The sequence below is a fragment of the Protopterus annectens genome, chromosome 7.part0 (assembly GCF_019279795.1).
Source record: "Protopterus annectens isolate FY-2018-M chromosome 7.part0, PAN1.0, whole genome shotgun sequence".
NCBI classification, from domain to species: domain Eukaryota; kingdom Metazoa; phylum Chordata; order Ceratodontiformes; family Protopteridae; genus Protopterus; species Protopterus annectens.
The window spans coordinates 1,160,753,861-1,160,775,315 of NC_056739.1; the positions used below are offsets into that span (position 1 = coordinate 1,160,753,861).

General features: G+C 42.8%; 1 protein-coding gene across 3 annotated transcripts in view; it reads right to left on the reverse strand.

Annotated features, from left to right (window-relative positions):
• The window catches only part of USP3 (ubiquitin specific peptidase 3), a 1,626,170-nt gene that overhangs the window by 722,318 nt on the left and 882,397 nt on the right, over window positions 1-21,455 (reverse strand). For all 3 annotated transcript variants that reach the window (XM_044077747.1, XM_044077746.1, XM_044077748.1), the window contains 2 exons: window positions 2,965-3,078; window positions 1,856-2,002 (listed from right to left, as the gene is read on the reverse strand). In XM_044077747.1, the coding sequence (XP_043933682.1) occupies window positions 1,856-2,002; window positions 2,965-3,078 (261 nt within the window). The remainder of the gene's footprint in view (window positions 1-1,855; window positions 2,003-2,964; window positions 3,079-21,455) is intronic.

Below are 21,455 nucleotides of genomic sequence, written 5' to 3' on the forward strand. Positions count from 1 at the left end.
AGCTGCGGTCCCAAGAAAGGAACTGCATTTAGTGTCTATAGTCTTCAGCCATTTACATCAATGTTATTTAGGTAGATGTCAGCAACCACAGGACCTGCAATGAGAACATTGGTGCCAGATAAGAATACTTGGATGATACATGCTAAAATCACTGAGAAAAGGATCCCCTCACACAGAAAAACCCACGGGGATGGGGCCACAGACAGCTAATTTTGAACCCAAACCATGGCATCAACAAACTTGTCACAGTCAAATTCACGCACTGGCACAGGAGGAGGTCTGGAGGTGGTTGATCTAGGGTTTAATGTCTGCAGCACTTCTCTTCACAGCCAAAGTGGTCAATCTTTGAGATTTAGAAAGCCTCAGATGAGACTTATGCTCCCCTGCTTGTAAGACATTGTTAGTCAATTTATCTTTTATTGCCTTTTTAGCTTTAGAACCTAGGCAGGAAGACCTGGGTTTGCCTGGTTTAAGGGCCTTGTGGTGCTTACCTCTGGGCAGTTTGAGTCTAAGCAGGAAACAGAACCTATGGCCACAAGGTGCACAGGGAAAGTATGGCTCTGTGCAAGAATTGCTAAGTTAAGCACACACAAATTACTCAAACATTCAGCTTTAAAATTAGCTGTCTTGTCCCAGAATACATTAAAAATAAAAGCCTGGCAGATGGTGCATACATTATGCTCTCCCAAACAGTTCAAGCACACCCGATGTTTGTATTGCAGTAGGATTTTATTCCCATGCTTACAGTTGTGGAAAACATTGTTTGTGATGACTGGAAGGGGATACACACCTAGGAAAAACAAAAGCAAACAGCAGCAAAATCAACAACAATCAGAGGAGACAAATCACAAAAAAGTATAAAGGAAGTTAAGAGGAAATAGCAATTCCAAATAACAGACAATATCAATCTGAAAAAGCAGGCAATAAGACCTATGAAAACAGATTAAAACTAGAGCAAAACCCCTCCTAAAATTCATATAACAAAGCAAAATGAAAACAAATAACAGTCACTGTGGGGGCACTAGGTGTCCACCCAATGGACCTAGAGTCAATCAAACCTATACCTGTATGCAAGCAACATTGTGAGTAGAAAATAATCCTTGGAGAGCAGCTGAAGGGGAGAGGGTTCTCTGTGGAGAGAGAGGGTAGCTCCCCCCCTCCCAAAAGACTAGCAAACCTGACTCGCTCTTTACCACCCAACTCTTGATCTGAGTAGATGGTGTCATGGGGATTCCTGAACTGTAATGAATGGACCCCTAGGTCGACTGCAGGGGAATCCCAGGTGCATGCAACAGAGGAACTAATGGCCCAAATGGGTGCAGAAAGAGGAGCCACTGCTGGGCTTGGTGCTGTGAGGATGAAAAAAAAAAAAAAAAACAGGAAGTTCAGCAATCCTTCCTAGACAAAAAAAAAAAAAAAAAAGATTTTCACTGATCTGGTAAAAAAAAAAAAAATCAAAAAATGCTGTTAAAATTCAAAAAGAAATAACATGGGGCCATTTTGTGCCATTGTGAACTGCTGTGCATAGTAAAAGAAATGTGGACAGGAACATCTTTGCTATGCATTACGGGATGAGAAGGGCCTAGGAATTTGAGAAAGTGTAAGTGTGAAGCTGTCCTATTATATGCCAACATTAGTAATGCTGTTACAGAGAACTGACATTATTTCATCACATTTTTATGTTCAGGCATTTTATTATCTTGCATTAAAAAGGAAAAGTTATTTTTGGTAAAAAGTTAACTTTTTTCAACCAAATGCTTTAAAATCTCTTTGGTAATCTGAGGACAAAACAATAAATGCCCTAACTAATGCCCCAAACAAACATACACAAGTCTGTACAAGAAGAAAGACTTACATGCAGCACTTTGTGGCTGTTGACAAGCCTGGACTCTCTGGTGAAAAGACAAAGTGACGAATTCCATTGAAGCCATCTTGTAGCTCCAGGTGCAGGAGGTCCAAGAGGTATCGCATGAACTCGTGTGCATCCTGCTGCTGATAACCTCTGTAAAAATTTTCACTTCAGTTACAAAAGACTCACAAACTCAAGTATAAAGCTTTACTCAAGACAGCCAAAATGAATACTAGGATTGAGGTCAAACCACTTAAATAAGGACATAATGATTACAATGATACTTTACTATACTTTGCCTGATGCTGACATCCAAGTGCCCTAAACAATATTTGGAGACCAAGATAAAGCTTAAAATATAAGCCTGCTGCAGAGTACCCAATCTGAAATACCTGATTTGCTCATACGAGCTGTGGCATAAAGATAAATTTCTCTGTAAATTTTTTTTTTATAATGGCCTCAATAATTTAAACTTCAATCTATTTACAATAGGTGACAAGTCACTTGTAAAATTTTTATACCTGCCAAGAATGCATAATGGCGCTCAAAGTGTACCAAAGAGACCTTGTATATCTGTAGACTTTAATGAACTTTATTGCAAAATTCTACCACTACCACACAAGTTTTGTTCAGTTTTGTTTTGTTTTTGAAATAGGGAGTAGGGAGATGTGTGTCCTCTTTCTTTAAATTAGTGGTCTGACTAGTATGTTGGTCATGTAGTGTGGTTTTCTATGTACTGGATGGCTTCAAAAATCGTGTGTGATGAAGGGGATTCAGAAAATTATGTAAAGGTGTAAAATCAAGTCTGAAAATAAGGAAGTACCTCCAAAAACAGGTACATTGTGTGCAGGAGTAAAACTGGACCTGAAAACAGGTGTGTGTTCCCCCAAAACGGAAAGTTGAGAGGTATGATTGTGTGTATGAACTTATTTATAAGCTCTGCTCATAAAAAAGTTCATGCCTTCTAACACAGTTTTACTGTCTGGCCAAAGCCATTTTCTGACACCTAAAATTTAAAGTCAGATTACTGCAATAAGCTTCTTTCCATGGAAAGCTCCTCAAAAGGATCAAATATCTCATTTATAGTGCTATGTACAAAGTATATTATAACCCACCTGAAGTTTGGCATGATTTTCCAGACAACATAAAACAATGATTCAGGACTAAATGCTGTTTGGCTCCCTTGCCAGAGAGCACACAATGTCTTTCTGAATTCTTCAACCAAGGACCTAAGAGAAAAAAAAAGTCACAATGCCTGTCTGAAACAGAATACGGTCAAGAAGTTATCTTCATTTCTCACAAAACACAGGCAGTCTTATCGCAATTTGTGGGGAAAGCAATCTCTGATCAAATCTTACCATCAAAATAATTTTAAGCACTTACTATAAAACTATATGCAAATATACTCACTAGGCACAGAAAGCTGGTAACCAAAATGATCCCCAGTTCACAAACTTAATTCCTGACGGACACATTTGACCAAGAGACAAAGTGTGGTGTAGGATTCACATCATCTTTTAGTGCAATATGAGAAGCATGAACATGATGCAGAAACTGAAAGGCAGTGAACCTGAACAGCTACCTGTCATAATTCAGAAGGGGGGGGGGGCATTTTTGAACTGTTTACTGAAAATGCACTTTTCCTGCAGTTCTCCCACTTGAATTAACTGATACGTAGGTTAACCAAGGCAAAAAGTTGACTATCAAGGTACTTGTAACTAAAGTCAATCTTTGAGGAGAGGTCACCAATACAGTACATAATATCCAACTTAACCTACCTCCTTTTGTGGCCTGATATCCAGTGAGGTCTTAATAGTTGTTGCACAGACATCCACAAATGCCTTTTTGAAGAAAGCCTGACAGATGGTCACTGATCAAGCTGAATGAGCTTTGTATGAAATTCCACGGTTTCCTAGTCTTTTCATAACATAACTTATTGTAAAGTTACAGCCATCTAAACAAGGCGAATTTGGAGACTTTTGCCACCAGTTTCTTGCTTGTGAAGGAAATAAACTGGGAATCTTTTCTGACAGATTCAGTTCTGTTCAGAGAAAAGCAAAGTTATCTGAGAACATATATACACTGCATCAATTAACTAGTTCACTAGACTACTCTGGAAAGAAAATGGGCAGCTGAATAGACTGAGGTTAAACTCAGTAGGTGGCTTTGGCAGCAGGATGGTACAAAAGAACACTACTTTCAATGAAAACTAATGAAGACAGATTAATGCAAGGGACTTGTAATTCAGAAGCACTTCTGGTGAAGCTAACAACCACTAAAATTAAAATACGTTTGGTCATTCTTTGCCACATGTTCAAAGGGAAAAAGCATCAACTTCTAAAAATCAGATCACAAGGAGAAAACTTTTAGTTATGTACTTACCATAACTTCAGATGTATGGGATCCATCTCGCCTACATTCTGTACTGATGGGTTCGGAGCCGATCCTCGGCTCCGACTCGGCACGCTATACTATAGAACGAAGTCTCTTATTGGCTGAGCTATCCCACATCCCAGGATGCACCACCACTGCTTCCCCAGATCTTGTTTGTCCGCACACATGCACACACACATAGACTGTTGATATAATATTGCCAAGTGTTTCAAGAGAGGAAACAATTGAACTCAGACCGTCCGGTCTCTTCTGATCTCCAAGGCAGGGGGAAGGAGGGTGGGTTATTAGGAATGTAGGCGAGATGGATCCCATACATCTGAAGTTATGGTAAGTACATAACTAAAAGATGTAATGTGATCCTATCTCGCCTACATTCTGTACTGATGGGACAGCGTCCCTAGCACCTGATTCCTGGGTGGCTCACTGGAAAACACTCCTGAGAACTGTGGAACCGAAGGAAGCTCGTCCCCGAGATGCCACGTCCAATTTGTAATGAGAAATAAAGGTGTGAGGAGAAGACCATGTAGCCGCCGCAGAAATGTCACTAATAGCAAGCTTGGAATGAAAGGCTGCCGAAGTAGCCATAGCCCTGGTAGAATGAGCTTTCACTGTAGCTATAAGCTCTTTGTTAGAAATGAAGTAAGTATGACTGATACAGTCTCTGATCCACTTGGAAATAGTGACTTTCGTGATGGCTTTGCCCAATTTATTATCCGAAAAGGACACAAACAATTGATCTGCTTTTCGTGTTTGGTGTGTCCTATCCAAATAGAAGCGTAATTGTCTGTGGACATCTAAGATGTGAAAGATATACTAAACTCTGTTTGAATACTTCGGGAAGAAAACTGGAAGTTCCAGTGATTGCTGCAGACAAAAAGTAGAACAAACCTTAGGAACAAAGGATGGGTTCGGTCTGAGGGATACTCTATCCTTGTGAAAAACCAGATATGGTGGTTTGATACATAAGGCTTGAAGTTCTGAAACTTGCCTGGCTGATGTAATTGCAACTAATAAAGCAGTCTTCCAAGAAAGAAATTTTAAGTCACAAGTTGCTGCCGGTTCAAAGGGGGAAGAGGTTAAAGCACCTAACACCACATTAAGGTCCCACGGTGGAGCGGGATGAAATATCGGGGGCCGTAGCAGCCCAGCACCTTTCATGAAGGCTTTACACAACTTGTTGCTCATCAAAGGTGGTTCTATGCTCTCATGAAAATTGGAAATAGCCGCCAATTGAACTTTGATGGTAGAGACCGAACAACCTTGGTTGAACAGAGAAGCTAAAAACTTCAGAACCTCTGACACCGGGGCTGTCATGGGGTCTAAGCCCCAGAGTTGGGCCCAAATAGCAAATCTCTTCCATTTGCTGTTATACATTTTCTTAGTAGAAGTCTTGTGGGCCGAGGATAAGATATGTATAACTTCCGGGTCCAAAGCATGGTTCCTGACTATGGTCGGAAGAGGAGGAGCCAAGCTGTTAACTTCAACGAGTGGAGGGACTGATGTAGCTGTCCAGACTGATGGGTCAAGAGATCCGGAACTTGGTCCTGGAACCATGGACCGTCCAGCGCATATTTGCGAAGAAAGGGAAACCAGACTTGACAAGGCCAGTATGGGGCAAGTAGGATCATTTTGCTCTCCAAGCGAATCGCCTTCTGGATCACCTTGGGAAGAAGGGGAACCGGAGGAAAGGCGTATAGCAGACCGGTGGGCCAAGCTTGGACTAGGGCGTCCTTGGGAATCTCTCCCGGAACTGGGATGAGAGAGAAGAACTGTTGGCATTTCGTGTTGAGGGGGGTTGCAAAAAGGTCGCAGCAAGGAGTTCCCCATCTCCTGAAAATCTGAGTTGCTACTCTGTCGTTCAGAGACCACTCGTGAGGGGAGAGAATAGTTCTGCTCAGCTTGTCGGCTATCACATTTGATTTCCCTGGAATGTGTGTTGCTACCAGAAAACGTTTGGTTGCAATCGCCCAATCCCATACCTTCATGGCCTCTCTGCAAAGAGGGTAGGATCTGGTCCCTCCTTGCTTGTTCAGGTACCAGACTACCGACATGTTGTCGGACTGGATGGCAATCGTGTCCTGGGGGAGGTAACTGTGTAGTGCTTGCAGCGATAGAAGCAGCGCCTTCATTTCAAGTATGTTGATGTGGAGGAGACTCTCGTCGGAGTGCCACTGGCCTTGGACTGACCTGCCCAGGTAATGTCCCCCCCACCCTGTCTGGGAGGCGTCCGTAGTCAGTGTGGCCACTGGGGGTGGTGAAACGAAGGGTTGCCCCTGATCCAGGTTGGAGGAAAGAAGCCACCAACGAAGGTCCTGTTTGCACGTCTCTGTGATCAGAATGTGGTGACTGAGTGGGAGATCCTGATAAGACCACTGGACTGACAGGAGCCACTGGAGAATCCTCATATGTAACCTTACTAAGGGGACTAGGAGAACTGTGGCCGACATGGACCCTAACAGTTGTAGGACCATCCTCGCTGGGGCTCGACGTCTGAGGAGCAAAGCTCGAACTTGAGACTGTAGTGTTTCTATCCTCTCTGCAGGAAGATAGACTCGCATTTGCTTTGAGTCTATCTCTGCTCCGATAAACCGAATGCGCTGAGATGGCAGCAACACGGACTTTGTCCAATTGAAGGTGATTCCTAGGGAGTTGCCTAGAGATATAGTGGCTGCTAGGTTCTGCAAGAGTAGACGCCTGGAGGTGGCAGTTAGGAGCCAGTCGTCTAGGTATGGAAACACCTGGAATCCTAGACTTCTCAGGTGAGCAGTCACCACCGCCAAACATTTGGTGAACACCCTGGGGGCTGTGGTGAGACCAAAGGGCAGTGCACGGAACTGGAAATGACCATCTCCCAGGCTGAAGCGCAAGTGTCTCCTGGACTCCTGATCTATCAGGATGTGATAATAGGCGTCCTTGAGATCTATGGAGCACATCCAAACACCTTTCTCCAGCAGCGGGAGAATGGATTGTAAGGTGACCATCCGGAACTTGGACTTTTTCACTGAACGATTTAGTTTGCTGAGATCCAAAATGGGCCTCAAGTCCCCGGTCTTTTTTGGCACCAAAAAGAATCTTGAGTAAGTCCCTAATCCGGTCTGGCCTGCGGGGACAGGTTGGATGGCTCCTTTTTGAAACAGCTTTGATATTTCGTTGGCTGCAAGATCCCGATGACTGGGTGGCGGGTCCGGGATTTTTTGGGATGGAGGTGGGGGTTGAGAAAAGGGGATGGTGTAACCTCCGGCGATGATTTGGAGCACCCATTGGTCCTGAGTGATGCTCTCCCAGGCCTTTAGGTGCTTCGAAAAACGACCCCCGACTGGCTCCGGAGCTGCACAGTCGGGCACTCCTTTAGGGATGCTGGAAGGCTGAGGAGCCACAAAAGGACTCGCGGTCTCCAGTGTTGTGGGGGCCTCCGCCGTCTCTGGGACGGCGTCTTCGTGAAAAATTTCCCCCTCCTCTGCCTCTAGAAGGGGGATCGCTCTGCTGCGAAGAGTAAGACTTTTGAGATTTACGGAACCACATTTTCCCCCCTCTTCTAGCCTTGGGATAAGGCCTGAAGGGAGTGGAAAACCTTGCCCCTAAGGCAGTTAAAGTCTTACCCTCTTGTTCACAGCGAGTCAAGGTGTCCTTTACCTTGGGTCCAAACAGAGAGGACCCATCAAAGGGAGCGTCGGCAAAGGAAGACTTAAAGGCCTCCGCAAAATGACACAGGCGGAGCCAGGCTTGTCTCCGTAGAGCAACGCCTGTTCCTGCCGCTCTGTTCGCCCCCTCGGCTGCATATGAAATGAGCCTCATGGACGAGTTCGATAACGATGATAGGGTAGCCAGCTGAGAGTTAACCGTCTGGGCCAACTGCTCAGGTAAGTTACCAGAGAGGGTATCTGAAAGTTCCTTGACCAGATCCCTCTGAAGTCTGGTGAAGTGCGTCAAATAATTCAGAGACCTTAAAGTAAAGGCGGCTGAAGTAAGGGTGCGCTTCCCGTACCGATCCATGCTCCTGGACTCTTTATTAGGAGGATGAACGGACATTGAAGCCTCTGCCACATCTTGTTGAGTAGCAGATGCCACCACCAGGGCATCTACAGCCACACCTTTGGAGAGAAAATCCTTTTCAGGGAGTGCTGAGAGAAATTTATTGAGGCGAGCTGGCACCGGTTCCACAGAATCCGGGTGTTCCCACGCCCTTCGAGAGATCAAATCCAGGAGCTCATCGAAGGGCGGACACCCAGGAGGCGGAGGGCTGAGCCCCAAAGGCCTTGAGGAATACCGACTCCTCAGCGGAAGGGGGTTTGGACTGCCAGTCGCCTCGTTGCTTCAGGATCTCCAAAATGTCCGCAAAGGAGACATCATCCGAGGACGACTTGGGGGACCCCTCCGCATCATCGAGGTCGGTGTCCGAGGTGAGAGACTCGTCAGGGGAGTCGACGTGCTTCCTCTTGCACTGTCTCTTCCTCGGAGGTTCCTCCGAAGACGCTTCGGAGGGACCTTCAGGAAGGAGGGAACCCCCGATGGGGGTGGCCTCAGGCCCCAGGGCTCCGCTGTCTTGAGACAGGGGGACTACAAAGGAACCAGTCTCCGTGCCAAGGGAAGGTGACGGTGAGACGGTGGAGGTGGCCAAAGAAGATTTTGCCAAAGCACTCCTCATGGCCCTGAAGGCGGGACCCCCAGAGTCCTGGGAAGGTCCAACCCCCGAGGCCACAACAGTAGACGGCACTCCCGCAGCCGACGCACCGAGAGGGAGGCTCGGAGCCGAAAACATCGGTCCCGAAGCGTCACTCCCGGGGCCGACAGAGGAGGTCCGTGTACCGAACTCCGACCCGAAGGGCGGGGTTGGAGTAAGGGTCGGAACTGACCCGAAAACCTCCACCGGCTCCACCAGCACCGACTCCAACGGCGCCGAGGCTGTTGGAGGAGGAACCAAGACAACAGGGTGGGCAACCGGCTCCGGAGTCGACTGGGCTGGAGCCGAAACCAACTTTTGAAAGGCCTGGAGACTGAAACAGCCTTTGAAGTACCCTGTCTATGTCCGAATCTGACATTCTCGAAGACCAAGAAGAGATCGAACGAGCTAGAGTCGACTTCTCCGCCGGTTCCGAAGGACTGGGGGACCGGCTCCGAATAGTCTCGATAAATATCGGTGCCGAGGGAGACTCAACAACCATTGCAATTTCCCTCTGAGCCAAAGTGGACTTCGGCGCCGAAGGGGAAGAGTCTGAGCGGGCAACTCTCATCGGCTCCGAAGACAGTGGAGCCGATGAAGGTGACCCGCCTCTCGAAGCTCTAGCCTTCGACACCGAAGCCAGAGGAGTCGAGGCTGGAGGCATCGAGGCAGACCGTTCCGCCCTCGGCTCCGAAGTCCGTGGCGCCGACGGAGAAGCCTGCTGAGATTTCTTTGTAGCCGGTTCCGACGGGCTGGTCGGAGCCGACGATTTCTTTTTCTTTGAAGGTGAAGAGGAAGAAGATAAAGCCTCCTCAAAGGAAGGGGTGATGAGCCCTTTTAAAATCAATTTATTTTTCCTCTCTTGGAGGACACGGGAGGAAAAAGCGTGACAAACGCTGCATGACTCTTGAAGATGCTTAGGGCCTAAACAATAAACGCACAAAGAGTGATCATCCGTGATGGACATTTTGTAACTGCATTTAGAGCATTTTTTGAACCCTGATGGTCTGTGCTCTTTTGACATGTTGATACAGAAATCACTACCACAGATATAAACTTTAAATACACCAAAAGTTAAAGGACATACGTAAATTGAGTACAAGGCCCCTCCAACTGAAACGGGAACACTTGACCCAACTCTAGACTAACACAGAAAGACTCACACTAAAAACTTTCAACAACGCGCGAGGGCAAGGCCCCTCTAACTTAAACGGGATCTTTTCCCTCAAACTAGACAATTTTTACCACAAAAAAACTCAAATATCAGTCACACAACAATGAATAGCTGTTAAAACAGCTTTTGGGTAGATTAGAAAAAATTTCTGAGAGAAATTTTTGAAGTAACAAACACTTAGCTCAGCCAAGTCCGAGACCACGTCTTTCCTGTAGAAGCGGCAAACGAGATCTGGGGAAGCAGTGGTGGTGCATCCTGGGATGTGGGATAGCTCAGCCAATAAGAGACTTCGTTCTATAGTATAGCGTGCTGAGTCGGAGCCGAGGATCGGCTCCGAACCCATTAGTACAGAATGTAGGCGAGATAGGATCACATTACATCAGACCCCAACAGGAGTACACATCAGTAAATAAACTATAAAGGAAGGACAGACATGCAGACAGGCATGCTTCATGATGGAAGTAAAACACGCAGCCAAATGCACTTCAATGGAACTATAACTTAGGTTGTAATTAAACAGACAGGTAGTCAAAAAAGTGGGCACTGGTGCAGTAAAAGAGGTAGTCCAAAATGATGGGCACTGATGTGGTAAAGTGATCAAAACCATTGGCAGTAGTCTATATATACTGAAACATATCTAGCTGCTCTTGTACAGTTTTTGAGTATTGGGCCTTTGAAAAGAAGTCTGGATCTGGACCACCCTCTTTAGGTACATACGGTACCCAGCCACCAGCATAAGTAGAGTAACCATGCAGTCAGCTGGAAGATGGGGAAAGTCCAGGTGAAGTTTATTTAACACGTACAGCAGCAGAGTTCTGAAGAGCTTTGGATACAGCACTCTGAGTGCCGATTAGTCAGCTCAAAGGAGGGAAAAAATCAGCAGTAAGAATGGAAAAATCTTCAGAATTTTTTTTTTTTTGCCTAAAACTTAAGTAGCAGTACATCCATCCTGAACTAAACAAACAAGAAATTACCACCAAGCTATTGTCCAGCAATAAATCTATAGATACTCATCTTGAACCACTAAAAATACAACACGAAGTAAATTTAAATCGTAACAAATAACTATATACAAAAATAGAGGGTGATGAGAGGGTGTGGCTGCTGCAGGAGTTCGGAATTCAAAGGTCTACTGTTATGGGCAAGTGCAACTTGCACAACTGTATTTTATTCATCATTCTCACTGCTGCAGTAGCCTTTAGGCTATATGGGTTGATTAACAAATCATATCCAACCTGGGAGGAAGAAGGTTATGGATCCAGGAGCCCCTGAAGAATGGTCTAAGCAAAACCAGACCTGGATCTAGACAAAGGAATACAGTACATAATGCCTTAAAGAGGTATATACAGAGGCCCATGTAGCTGCCTACAGAAAGTTCCTAGAGTTCACTGTTGTCCATTATGCCATCAAAGACGACAAGGCCCTCGGAGAGTGTGCCTTAATACTAATTGAAACGGGTTTTTCATGGTAAGTATAACAAAGGCAATGGCCAAAGACAGCAAACTGGAAAGTGTCTGACATGGTTGTCCTTTCTTAGTCTCAACATAAGAAAAAAAAAAACAGTTGATTCGCTTGTTGGTTGAACTGGTTCTATAAAGATAGTACACAAGCTGCCTATGCATGTCCAGACTATGTGGATCCAAACTCCATGGTTCTTTATAAAGGCCAGCACTGGAATTTGAAAAACGGTTGGTGAGAATGTTGGGTTCACAAGTTTTTTTTTTTTTAGGTACCACTGAATATTTCTCACATGTAACATGGTAAAAGGAATTATAATGATCATGGAAGCCATTGGGCCTAGAATCCAGATAAATTATCTGCTTGTAGGTAGAGAATGGCAAAAAAAGTGTTCCAAAAAACTTCCAGATACCCATCCATCTTCGCTTCAGGCAGGAATGCCTTTTGAGACACAGGCAATCTAGAAACACAATCTGGTGCATTAAAGATAGGAAAGGTTTCTGAAAAATTATCTGGAATCCAGCAATATCAAAACAGAATAAATCCCATCAATCTTAACACTGCAAGATGTCATATCGCTACTACCCTCCTACTACCGACTATCCTCTAACTTAGCATCAGTACTGAAGAAAACAACCAACTACACTGTCTTCTAATTCTCAAATCTAGCTCTCTCATCACTATACTACTTGTAAGGCATTTTGTTTTCTGTTGAAAACAGCAACAATATAATTGTATATTCTATCAGATATGAAACACAGTTCTCCCTATTTTAGAAATGTTGTAAAAGCAATAGGATACAACAGCCTTTCAAACATTAGTATCACTTTGTCTATTACTATTGATTGTACATTAGAGCATTTCCTCTACAGCCTCTTCTGAATTTGAGTCCAGCGTCCAGTTGGACTTTCCCAGTAAAAAAAGCAATAAAGAAAGAAATCCCAGATATTCTAAAATGAAGATTACCTTTTTTAAATTAAACAGAAAATGTCCGAGGAACAGGTTTGTATCACACAAAATAACTGCTTCTACAGAACCGTCCTTCACTCCACATAAAAGAAAGCACTTCTCTTACTCAATTCAAATGTGAAAGGGACAAATTGGATGGCTAGCCACAAATTCACCCAGAAGTTAGCACCATTGTCCCTTCATGGATAAAGGAAACATGCAAATGTCCAAACATATCCTTGTTTGGCCTATCTCTGAGCAAAATATAAGGGTATAAATCTACTTTGAGAATTTAAGGCCAGGTTTCTTATGATTTTCACAGATCAATAGCCTTGTAAGTACCTATGGAACAATTAATGGGGTGGGGGGGGGGGCAGATGCCACAATCCTGGAAGAAAGCTGTGTGGGGGTTTGCCTGAATAGGGCAAAGATTCTGCACTCTCTCTCTCTCTCTCTCTCTCACATCAATTTCAATATTAAACAATGACTACAAACTATCAGTGTCAACATCAGCAAAAGGTTTAGCAAGAGTGTTGACAAAACTGACAGACCTTGATCAGCATGGTTTTGTAGAGGGTAAGCAGACATCTGACAACATTAACAGAAGTCTGATGATTCAGACAAAAATAACATAACTACTGGTAAGCCTGGATACAGTGTGTTTGATAAGGTTAAGTTTATAATTTGTGTGTAAAATAATGGCTGAATTTGCATTTCCTACTGAAATAACTGAATTAATAAGGAGCATATAAGCACTATTAAAAGGAAAGGTAAAAGTGGGGAGGATTTTGTAAATTTGCATAGAGGAAAATACAGTTGTGTAAGAGGAACTTAATCATACCAGTAGATGTTCTAACTTGATCACTGTTGCAGTAGCCCAAGCTATTTTGGTTATATCCTGCAAAGAATATGACCAACTGGCCAGGTTTTCAAAGATTAAGGACACCTTTCACCTGTTGTAACTGCCAGGAACTCTGGCAGAGCTCTATATAAAAGGCAGACAGTGCACTAAAAAGCTTCAGAACTTTCATGCCACAAGAAGGGAGGCTACAGCCCTGAAAGGTAAATACAGAAAAAAATAATAAAACTTATAAACATAGACACAAGTAGTATATAGGTCCATACCCTGGCATAAAATTGCAACCATTTGAAACATTGGGACCTGCTAGAGCGTCCCAAAACAGAGCAACTGAACTGCTGTAAAACTGGACTTACATATACTAAGTCCAAGATGGGCATTTCCCAGACTATCCCCTTTTCTCCAATGTATGTCAATCTTAAGTTTGGGAGGTGTGGGAGAGGGCTTGCCCCCTGCAAAAAAGAAGTTTAGATGAGAAGAACTATGTTTGAGATTTGCTCTTCTCCTGCAGTTTCAGTCTTTTCTTCCCCATGTGTCGGAACTCGGCATTTCGAGTGGCAACATTTCAATAAGGAACAGCAAAAACAGATGAAGCACTAAGAAAGAGGATGATGGGGGTGGAGGCTACTATAACAATGATCAATTAGACCACCTAATATTATGGTAAATTCCACTTGTACAACTGTATTATGTTACATCAGATCACTGACGCAGTAGCCTAAGCTATATGAGTAGATACCATAACTTACCAAAAGGGAGTAGGAAAATATTTATGATTCAAAGATCCCCTGGAAAATGTTGGTAGAAAAGCTAGTTCTGGACTTGGGAAAAGAGATGCACTCTATACTGTTTTGTAAAAGTATGAACAGAGAACCAAGTTGCTAATGTAAGAAAATTTCTAGAGTCCACTCCGTTCCAAAAAATCACAGAAGCCAAGGTGCTGGCAAAGTACCCTCCTGGAAGTGATTTGTTACGGTGGGAATATCAGTAGTAGTAGTATGGGACAACCATTAAGAATTGTCTGCTTTGACACTGGTTGCCCTTTATTTTACCTTCAGAGGAAACAATAGCCGATCAGCCTTCCTGAAGAATTTTATTATGCCAAAGTAGTATTTGAGCTGCCTGTGGGCATCCAGATTAAGAAGAGTTCTTTCTCACTTGCAGTTAGATTCTGGAAAGAATACAAATAGATTAATTGGATAAAGGTGAACTGTAAAACCACTGAGGCTTAAAACATGGATTTGCTATCAAGAAACCCTGTCTGCGAAAAAATGAGGTAGATTAACTCACTATAGGATCTTGTAAATCAGATACTGTTCTTGCAGAAGTCAGAGCAGAGAAAAACAAACCTTTCCAATTATTAACCTCAAAATAGTCTGATGAGTTGGCTCAAAAGGAATTATTGTTGTTAGTGTTTTAGATACCAAGTTATGATCCCAATTAGAAGCCACCTGTTTTCTAGGCAGAGAGAAAATTAAAACCCCTTTCAAAAGCTGGTTTAGAAATGTATATGAGGGCAGATCAGCAAAAATGGCTGAAATATGAAACTTGATAGAAAAGCAAGAACAGCCAGAGGATAATTCATATACTTTATCTGGAACCAGAGGCATTTGGGGCCTTAAAAGGTCCTGGTTCTTAGTAAGGTACTAACTAGAACATCTTCTCCACTTACTCATACCTGATTTTGTAGGATCAGGTATTCTATCTCCTTTAGTACCTGCTGCACGTCTTTACAAAAAGGGTGCCTAAAAAATCCCAAAGCTTACATCCCAAGCAGTCTGTTAAAGTACATACAAGATGGAGTATATCAAACTGCTGCTGTCCTGTGCGAGTAAATCCAGAAAGTGGGGAATATGTAGCAATAGTCCTTGACCACTATTAAATTAAGGGAGAACCAAGATGGCTGGGCCAAAAGGAAGTCACCACTACTATCTTTAGAGAGTGCTTCTGGAAATTTAGAACCTTTGGTATCAGTGGAAGGGCATAAAAGAACATTCCCATTCAAGGGAATTAGAATGAAGCTGAATTCCTTACCTGTTGCATGGAATCCTGTAGCAGAATTCCTTTAACTGTCTATTTTGAAAGGAGGCAAACAGAACTGTTTGAGGTGCTCCACACAGTTGGATCCATTTCTGGTAGATCCACGGTAGTCATGTTCATTGACAACTGTCTGTCTTAGTCCTAATCAGCTTGTCTGTTACAATGACTGGCGCTGACTGAATGAAGTTTAAAGAGTCAAATGTGCCAAGATGTTACTTCCCAGGCAATCATGACAATTCTGTAAAGGTGATAATCTGTGCTAACCTGCAGAGGTCTTGGGGTCTAGAGACGATTTAACACCTAAAGAGCATTGAGAGCTGCCAACGTCTCTTAGAAATATATGTGCTTTTGCCTGTCCTCCTTATTCCACACATCTCACACTTTCAACTCTTTTTATATAGCCTCCCAAACAAAGTTTGAAGTATTGGTTGTGACAGACTGACAAAGAGGTGGAAGGCTGAAGAGGAGACATGGATCTGCTCACCACTGTAACTGCATTGAACTCCCCTCTAACAAATCCTAACACTGGAAGCAAAACGATAAAGGGTGCTGATGTTGAGGCCAAACTGACCAGAGTATCACTGGAATTTTCTCAAGTAAAGTCTGGTCCAGGGGATCATGATAATCACACAGGTCATGAAACTCATAATCCTGACATATTCCTAGACAGAAGAAGATAGGGTCTAGCTATAAAAAATCATGAAGTTTTCTTGGTACAGTTCTATGCTATCCCAGGAAGACTTTTTACTAGGAATACATTCAAAGACTTCCCAGGAAAAAAAATAACCTGTGAGAAGAAAGGAAAGATAATTTCAAAATGTTCAGCTAAAATCCCAGATTTAAAAGCTGACTGATGCATGTCAAAGAATCCTAACATTTGGGGAAAAATTCTGCAAATAAGACCTTTTGTCTGAATATGGAAAGATGTGAATACCTTGCAGTCTGCAGTAAGCAACTACCAGGGCCAGAGACTTTGTAAATACCTTTGATGCAAAGGACTGCCCAAAAGTTAACGCAGAAACATAAAATCTTAAAACAAAATCCTGCAATTTGGAATTAGATAACCATCTTTTAAATCTGTTATCAGGAAAAGTACAGTTGTGTACCTACCATAAATGTAGATGTTCGAGTGTATTCACTGTTGCAGTCATTACACTTGGGTTATCCTGCTGGCAGGCAACCCGCAGTCAGCCCGAGTTCCAAAGTCTTGGTCCGGCGTCGGTTGCTGTCGCCTCTTCCCTGACGTCAGTGCGCCAGGGGTATAAAAGTTGCAATCGACGCCATTTTCTTCAGTTTTTCTTGCCCCAGATGTCAGGTGCCCCCAGATATGAAGGCTGAAAAGATAAAAATATGCCAAACAACCATGCATATATTACTATAAACATATCCTTCATCTACAAGCAAATACACCACATAAGTTGTATAGAGTTGAGAAGTACAGAATAGTCCCAGCAAAGAGGGGGATGGTGGGTGGGTAACCAGGACTGCAACAGTGAATACACTCGAACATCTACATTTATGGTAGGTACACAACTGTACCATGTTCATCGTGTTTCACTGTTGCAGTCATTACACTTGGGTAAAATCCCAAAGCTGAGGTTGGGTGGCTGGGTCTAGATTGGATTTGGCAAGGCTAACAAGCCCTGCAGAACTGCAGTGGCAAAGCCTGCTCTGGATTTGGAGTAGAGAGGTAGGTGGTAGTGCTTGGTAAAAGTGTGCACTGAGCTCCAGGTTGCAGCTTCTAATATGTCTTTGGTTGGTATCCCTCTGAGGAAAGCTGCTGAAGTGGCTGCTGCTCTGGTAGAATGAGGCCTAATGCCCTTAGGCACAGATTTGCCATGTTGTGCATAACAGAAGCGGATGCAGTGTCCTATCCATTTGGAGATTGTCTGCTTTGTAATAGGTTTTCCTTGTGATCCTGCAGCATATGCTACAAACAGTTGCCCAGTTTTTCTGAAAGCTTTTGTTTTGTCCAAGTAAAATCGTAGCTGCCTGTGTATATCCAAAGTGTGCAGAAGTCTTTCCCCTTTATTCTGGGGATTTGGGTAGAAAGTAGGCAAATGAATGGCTTGGTTTAAGGCCACATTGGAGACCACTTTTAGCATGAATGTTGGGATCGTCCTTAGAGAAACCCTGTCCTGGTGAAAAATGAGGAAAGGTTCCACAGCCATCAATGCCTGTAACTCCGAGACTCTTCTTGCTGAAGTTATTGCTAGGAGCAGAGCAGTTATCCATGACAAGAATTTTAGATCAGTTGTGCTGGCTGGTTCAAATGGAGGCAGTGTTAGTTTTTCTAACACAAAATTGAGGTCCCAAGTAGGTACTGGTGCTCTTCTAGGGGGTCTTATATTCTTTGCTCCTCTGAGGTACTGTCGTAGTACAGGATGTGAAAAAATAGGAGGATTCATATTGTAATGAGCTGAAATGGCAGAGGCATGGATTTTAATAGATGAAAAAAATAGGCCTTTGTCCAACAGGTCAGTCAGGTATTGCAAAATCTGAGGTATATTAGGGACCAGTGGGTCGAGCCCTTGTGCCTGGTTCCAAGCACAGAATCTCTTCCATTTTTCTGCATAAGATTTCCTAGTGCTGGGTCTCCTGGCTTCCAAAATTACATCCATAACAGCTTTAGAGAGAGGTGCAGTCTGAGTGGCTACATTATCTGCCATGCTGCCAGGTTTAAGGTTCTGAGTTGACTGTGCAGAATCTGATTGTTTTGCTGTGTCAGAAGATGAGGGATTTGAGGTAGAGGCCAAGGTGGGCCTTGGGACAAAATCTTTAGGATTGGGTACCAGTGCTGGCGTGGCCAGTCTGGTGCAATCAGGATCATTTTTGGCCTCTCTTGTATGACTTTTAGAAGCACCTTGGTGAGAAGAGGCATCAGAGGGAAGGCATAGACTGTCAGGCTTTTCCAGCTGAAAGATAGAGCATTCACTTTCCATGCTTGAGAGTGATAAGTCTTTGTGCAAAATTTCTGTATTTGGCAAATGTGAGGGGAGGCAAAAAGATCTATGTCTGGGCGTCCCCATCCCCTTGTTATCATGTTGAACACTTGTGGATTTAGCTTCCATTCGTGAGGATCCATGAGATTTCTGCTTAGTTTGTCTGCCAGTGTATTTTTTGTTCCTGGCAGGAATTGTGCTTGCAGATGTACCTGGTAGGTCAGTGCTGTGTTCCACAGTCATGGCTTGTCTGCATAGGGGTAGGAATGTGTGCCCCCTTGCTTGTTTATGTACCACATAACTGTGGTATTGTCCATCTTTATTAATAATTGTCCTGGATGTATTAGGTTCTTGAAGGCTGTCAGTGCATTAAATGCTCACAACCGACCTGGCCTGAATGAATATTGTAGTAAATATTCGAGACTTAACAGTCTTAAGGGCAAGTAAACATATATTATATGTTTTAATGTTTCTCTTAATACAAACAGAAAATTTATTTTGACGTTGTTGTTGCATTTGTACATAATATTTTATTATTTATCATACATTTCATTAAGTTAGTACATAAATTATTTACATTTATTATCATTAAGTGTACATTAGTTAATGTTACTTTAATTGCAAATTCAATGAATTGTGTGATGTGTTAATTAACTTGTATTTTTGAATATAAATATATATATATACTTTTTTGTGACAACATTTTTTTATATAGTGAATTAATTTATTAGTAAGATTCATAATCAATACAATTCAGTTATTTTACAAAATTACGAACATAATTTGTTTTATTAGTATTTTTATAATATTATGACATAATATACTGTTTTTTTACTCATAAATTATAAAATTACAACTATAATACTGTTTATATATTATATTTTATTTACATATACACATATATATAAATAAACATATGCAGACAATAGCATACATATAGAATTTTAATGTAAATATGTTTTAAAATATATTTGGTATTAATTTTATATACTTGAATTATGATTCAACGTTTTATATTGCAATGCAATTTATCAACTGTCTTTTTAATGTAAATTGATATTTAATTAACAAATTAGATAGTTGGTAATTGATTTTGCAGTTATTATTTAAGTGGATAGTTTTCTATTTGATGTATTCTGATGAAGTCCATGGAGACGGACGAAACCTAGGTCAACGCCTGTTTTTGGAGTTTATTTTTATGAGAAATAAATGTTTTGGAGCATTTATTGGCCTTTGGAGCGGTTATTCTACGTGGCTTGAGCTTGTGGAGCTGTGGTATTCATTGTTTATTTGAACATTTTGGCTGGTTATTTTTGGTACATACCACTACATTGACTGTGTTTCCCACTCCCTCGGAGCGGCCTTGGGACAAAGTCTTTAGGATTGGGTACCAGTGCTGGCGTGGCCAGTCTGGTGCAATCAGGATCATTTTTGGCCTCTCTTGTCTGACTTTTAGAAGCACCTTGGTGAGAAGAGGCATCGGAGGGAAGGCATAGACTGTCAGGCTTTTCCAGCTGAAAGATAGAGCATCCACTTTCCATGCTTGAGAGTGATAAGTCTTTGTGCAAAATTTCTGTATTTGGCAAATGTGAGGGGAGGCAAAAAGATCTATGTCTGGGCGTCCCCATTCCCTTGTTATCATGTTGAACACTTGTGGATTTAGCTTCCATTTGTGAGGATCCATGAGATTTCTGCTTAGTCTGCCAGTGTATTTTTTGTTCCTGGCAGGAATTGTGCTTGCAGATGTACCTGGTAGGTCAGTGCTGTGTTCCACAAAGTCATGGCTTGTCTGCATAGGGGGTAGGAATGCGTGCCCCCTTGCTTGTTTATGTACCACATAACTGTGGTATTGTCCATCTTTATTAATAATTGTCCTGGATGTATTAGGTCCTTGAAGGCTGTCAGGGCATTCTGTACAGCTAGCATCTCTTTTTGATTGATGTGAAGATGCATTTGTTCCTTGGGCCACGTGCCCTGAATACATTTTCCTGCCATATGTGCTCCCCAGGCATAATCTGATGCATCTGTTGTTATTGTCTACATGGCTGTAGGTAAGGTGAAAGGCTGTCCCTTGTTGTGGTGACAGGCCTGGGACCACCATCGAAACTCCTGTTGTAGGCAGGGAATCAAGGTTATGATTGTCTCTAGGCTGTGACAATGCTGAGTCCAAACACTTTTTAGATACCACTGTAGTTTCCTCATATGCAGTTTGGCATATGGAATTAGTAGAATGTAAGATGCCATGAAACCCAGGGCATGCAGAATTTTTCTTGCAGGGAGCTGGGTCTTTGTTGCCATCATTTGAAAGTAATGAGTCAGTTGCCTTTGTTTGTCTGGCGTGAGATAACTATCTGGGCAGTTGTATTTAAGCTTGCACCCAGGAATATTATCTCTTGAGAGGGCACTAGTTTTGATTTCTTTTCGTTTACTGTGTACCCTAGGCAAATTATCAATCTTTTTACAAACGCCAGGTGCTTTAGAAGAATGTCCTTGCTCTCTGCTTGAATAAGGCAGTCGTCCAAGTAGGAATATATTTGAATTCCTTTTTGTCTGCAAAATGCAATTACTGGTGCCAGGCATTTTGTGAAGACCCTGGGCGCAGTAGATAAGCCAAAGGGCAGTGCAGAGAATTGGTAATGCATTGGGCCTGCTATAAATCTGAGGTATCTTCTACATGATTGTCTGACTGGGACATGCAGGTATGCCTCCTTGAGATCCAAAGTAACCAGCCAAGCCTCCTTGCCCAGCATGGGCAGAAGTTGTTTTAGAGTTAACATTTTGAATTTTGGAACATCCAGGAAAGTATTTATGATTGACAGGTCCAGTATTGGTCGCCAGGCTTTGTCTTTTCTGGGTACTAAGAAAAGTCGTGAGTAAAATCCTTGGCCCTGTTCTTCTTGTGGAACTTTTTGAATAGCTCCCATATCCATAAGAGCAGCAATCTGTTTTTGTGCCTCTGCCCACTGGTTTTGAGGCAGGTTTGACATACCTTTTGGTTTTGGAAGCGTGTGGAAGTGAAACCTGTACCCTTGAGAAACTATATTCAACACCCATTGGTCTTGGGTGATCATATGCCAATTTTTTGAGGAAAGTGCTAGCTTTTCCCCTAGAGGTGCTGTCAACTGGTAAGA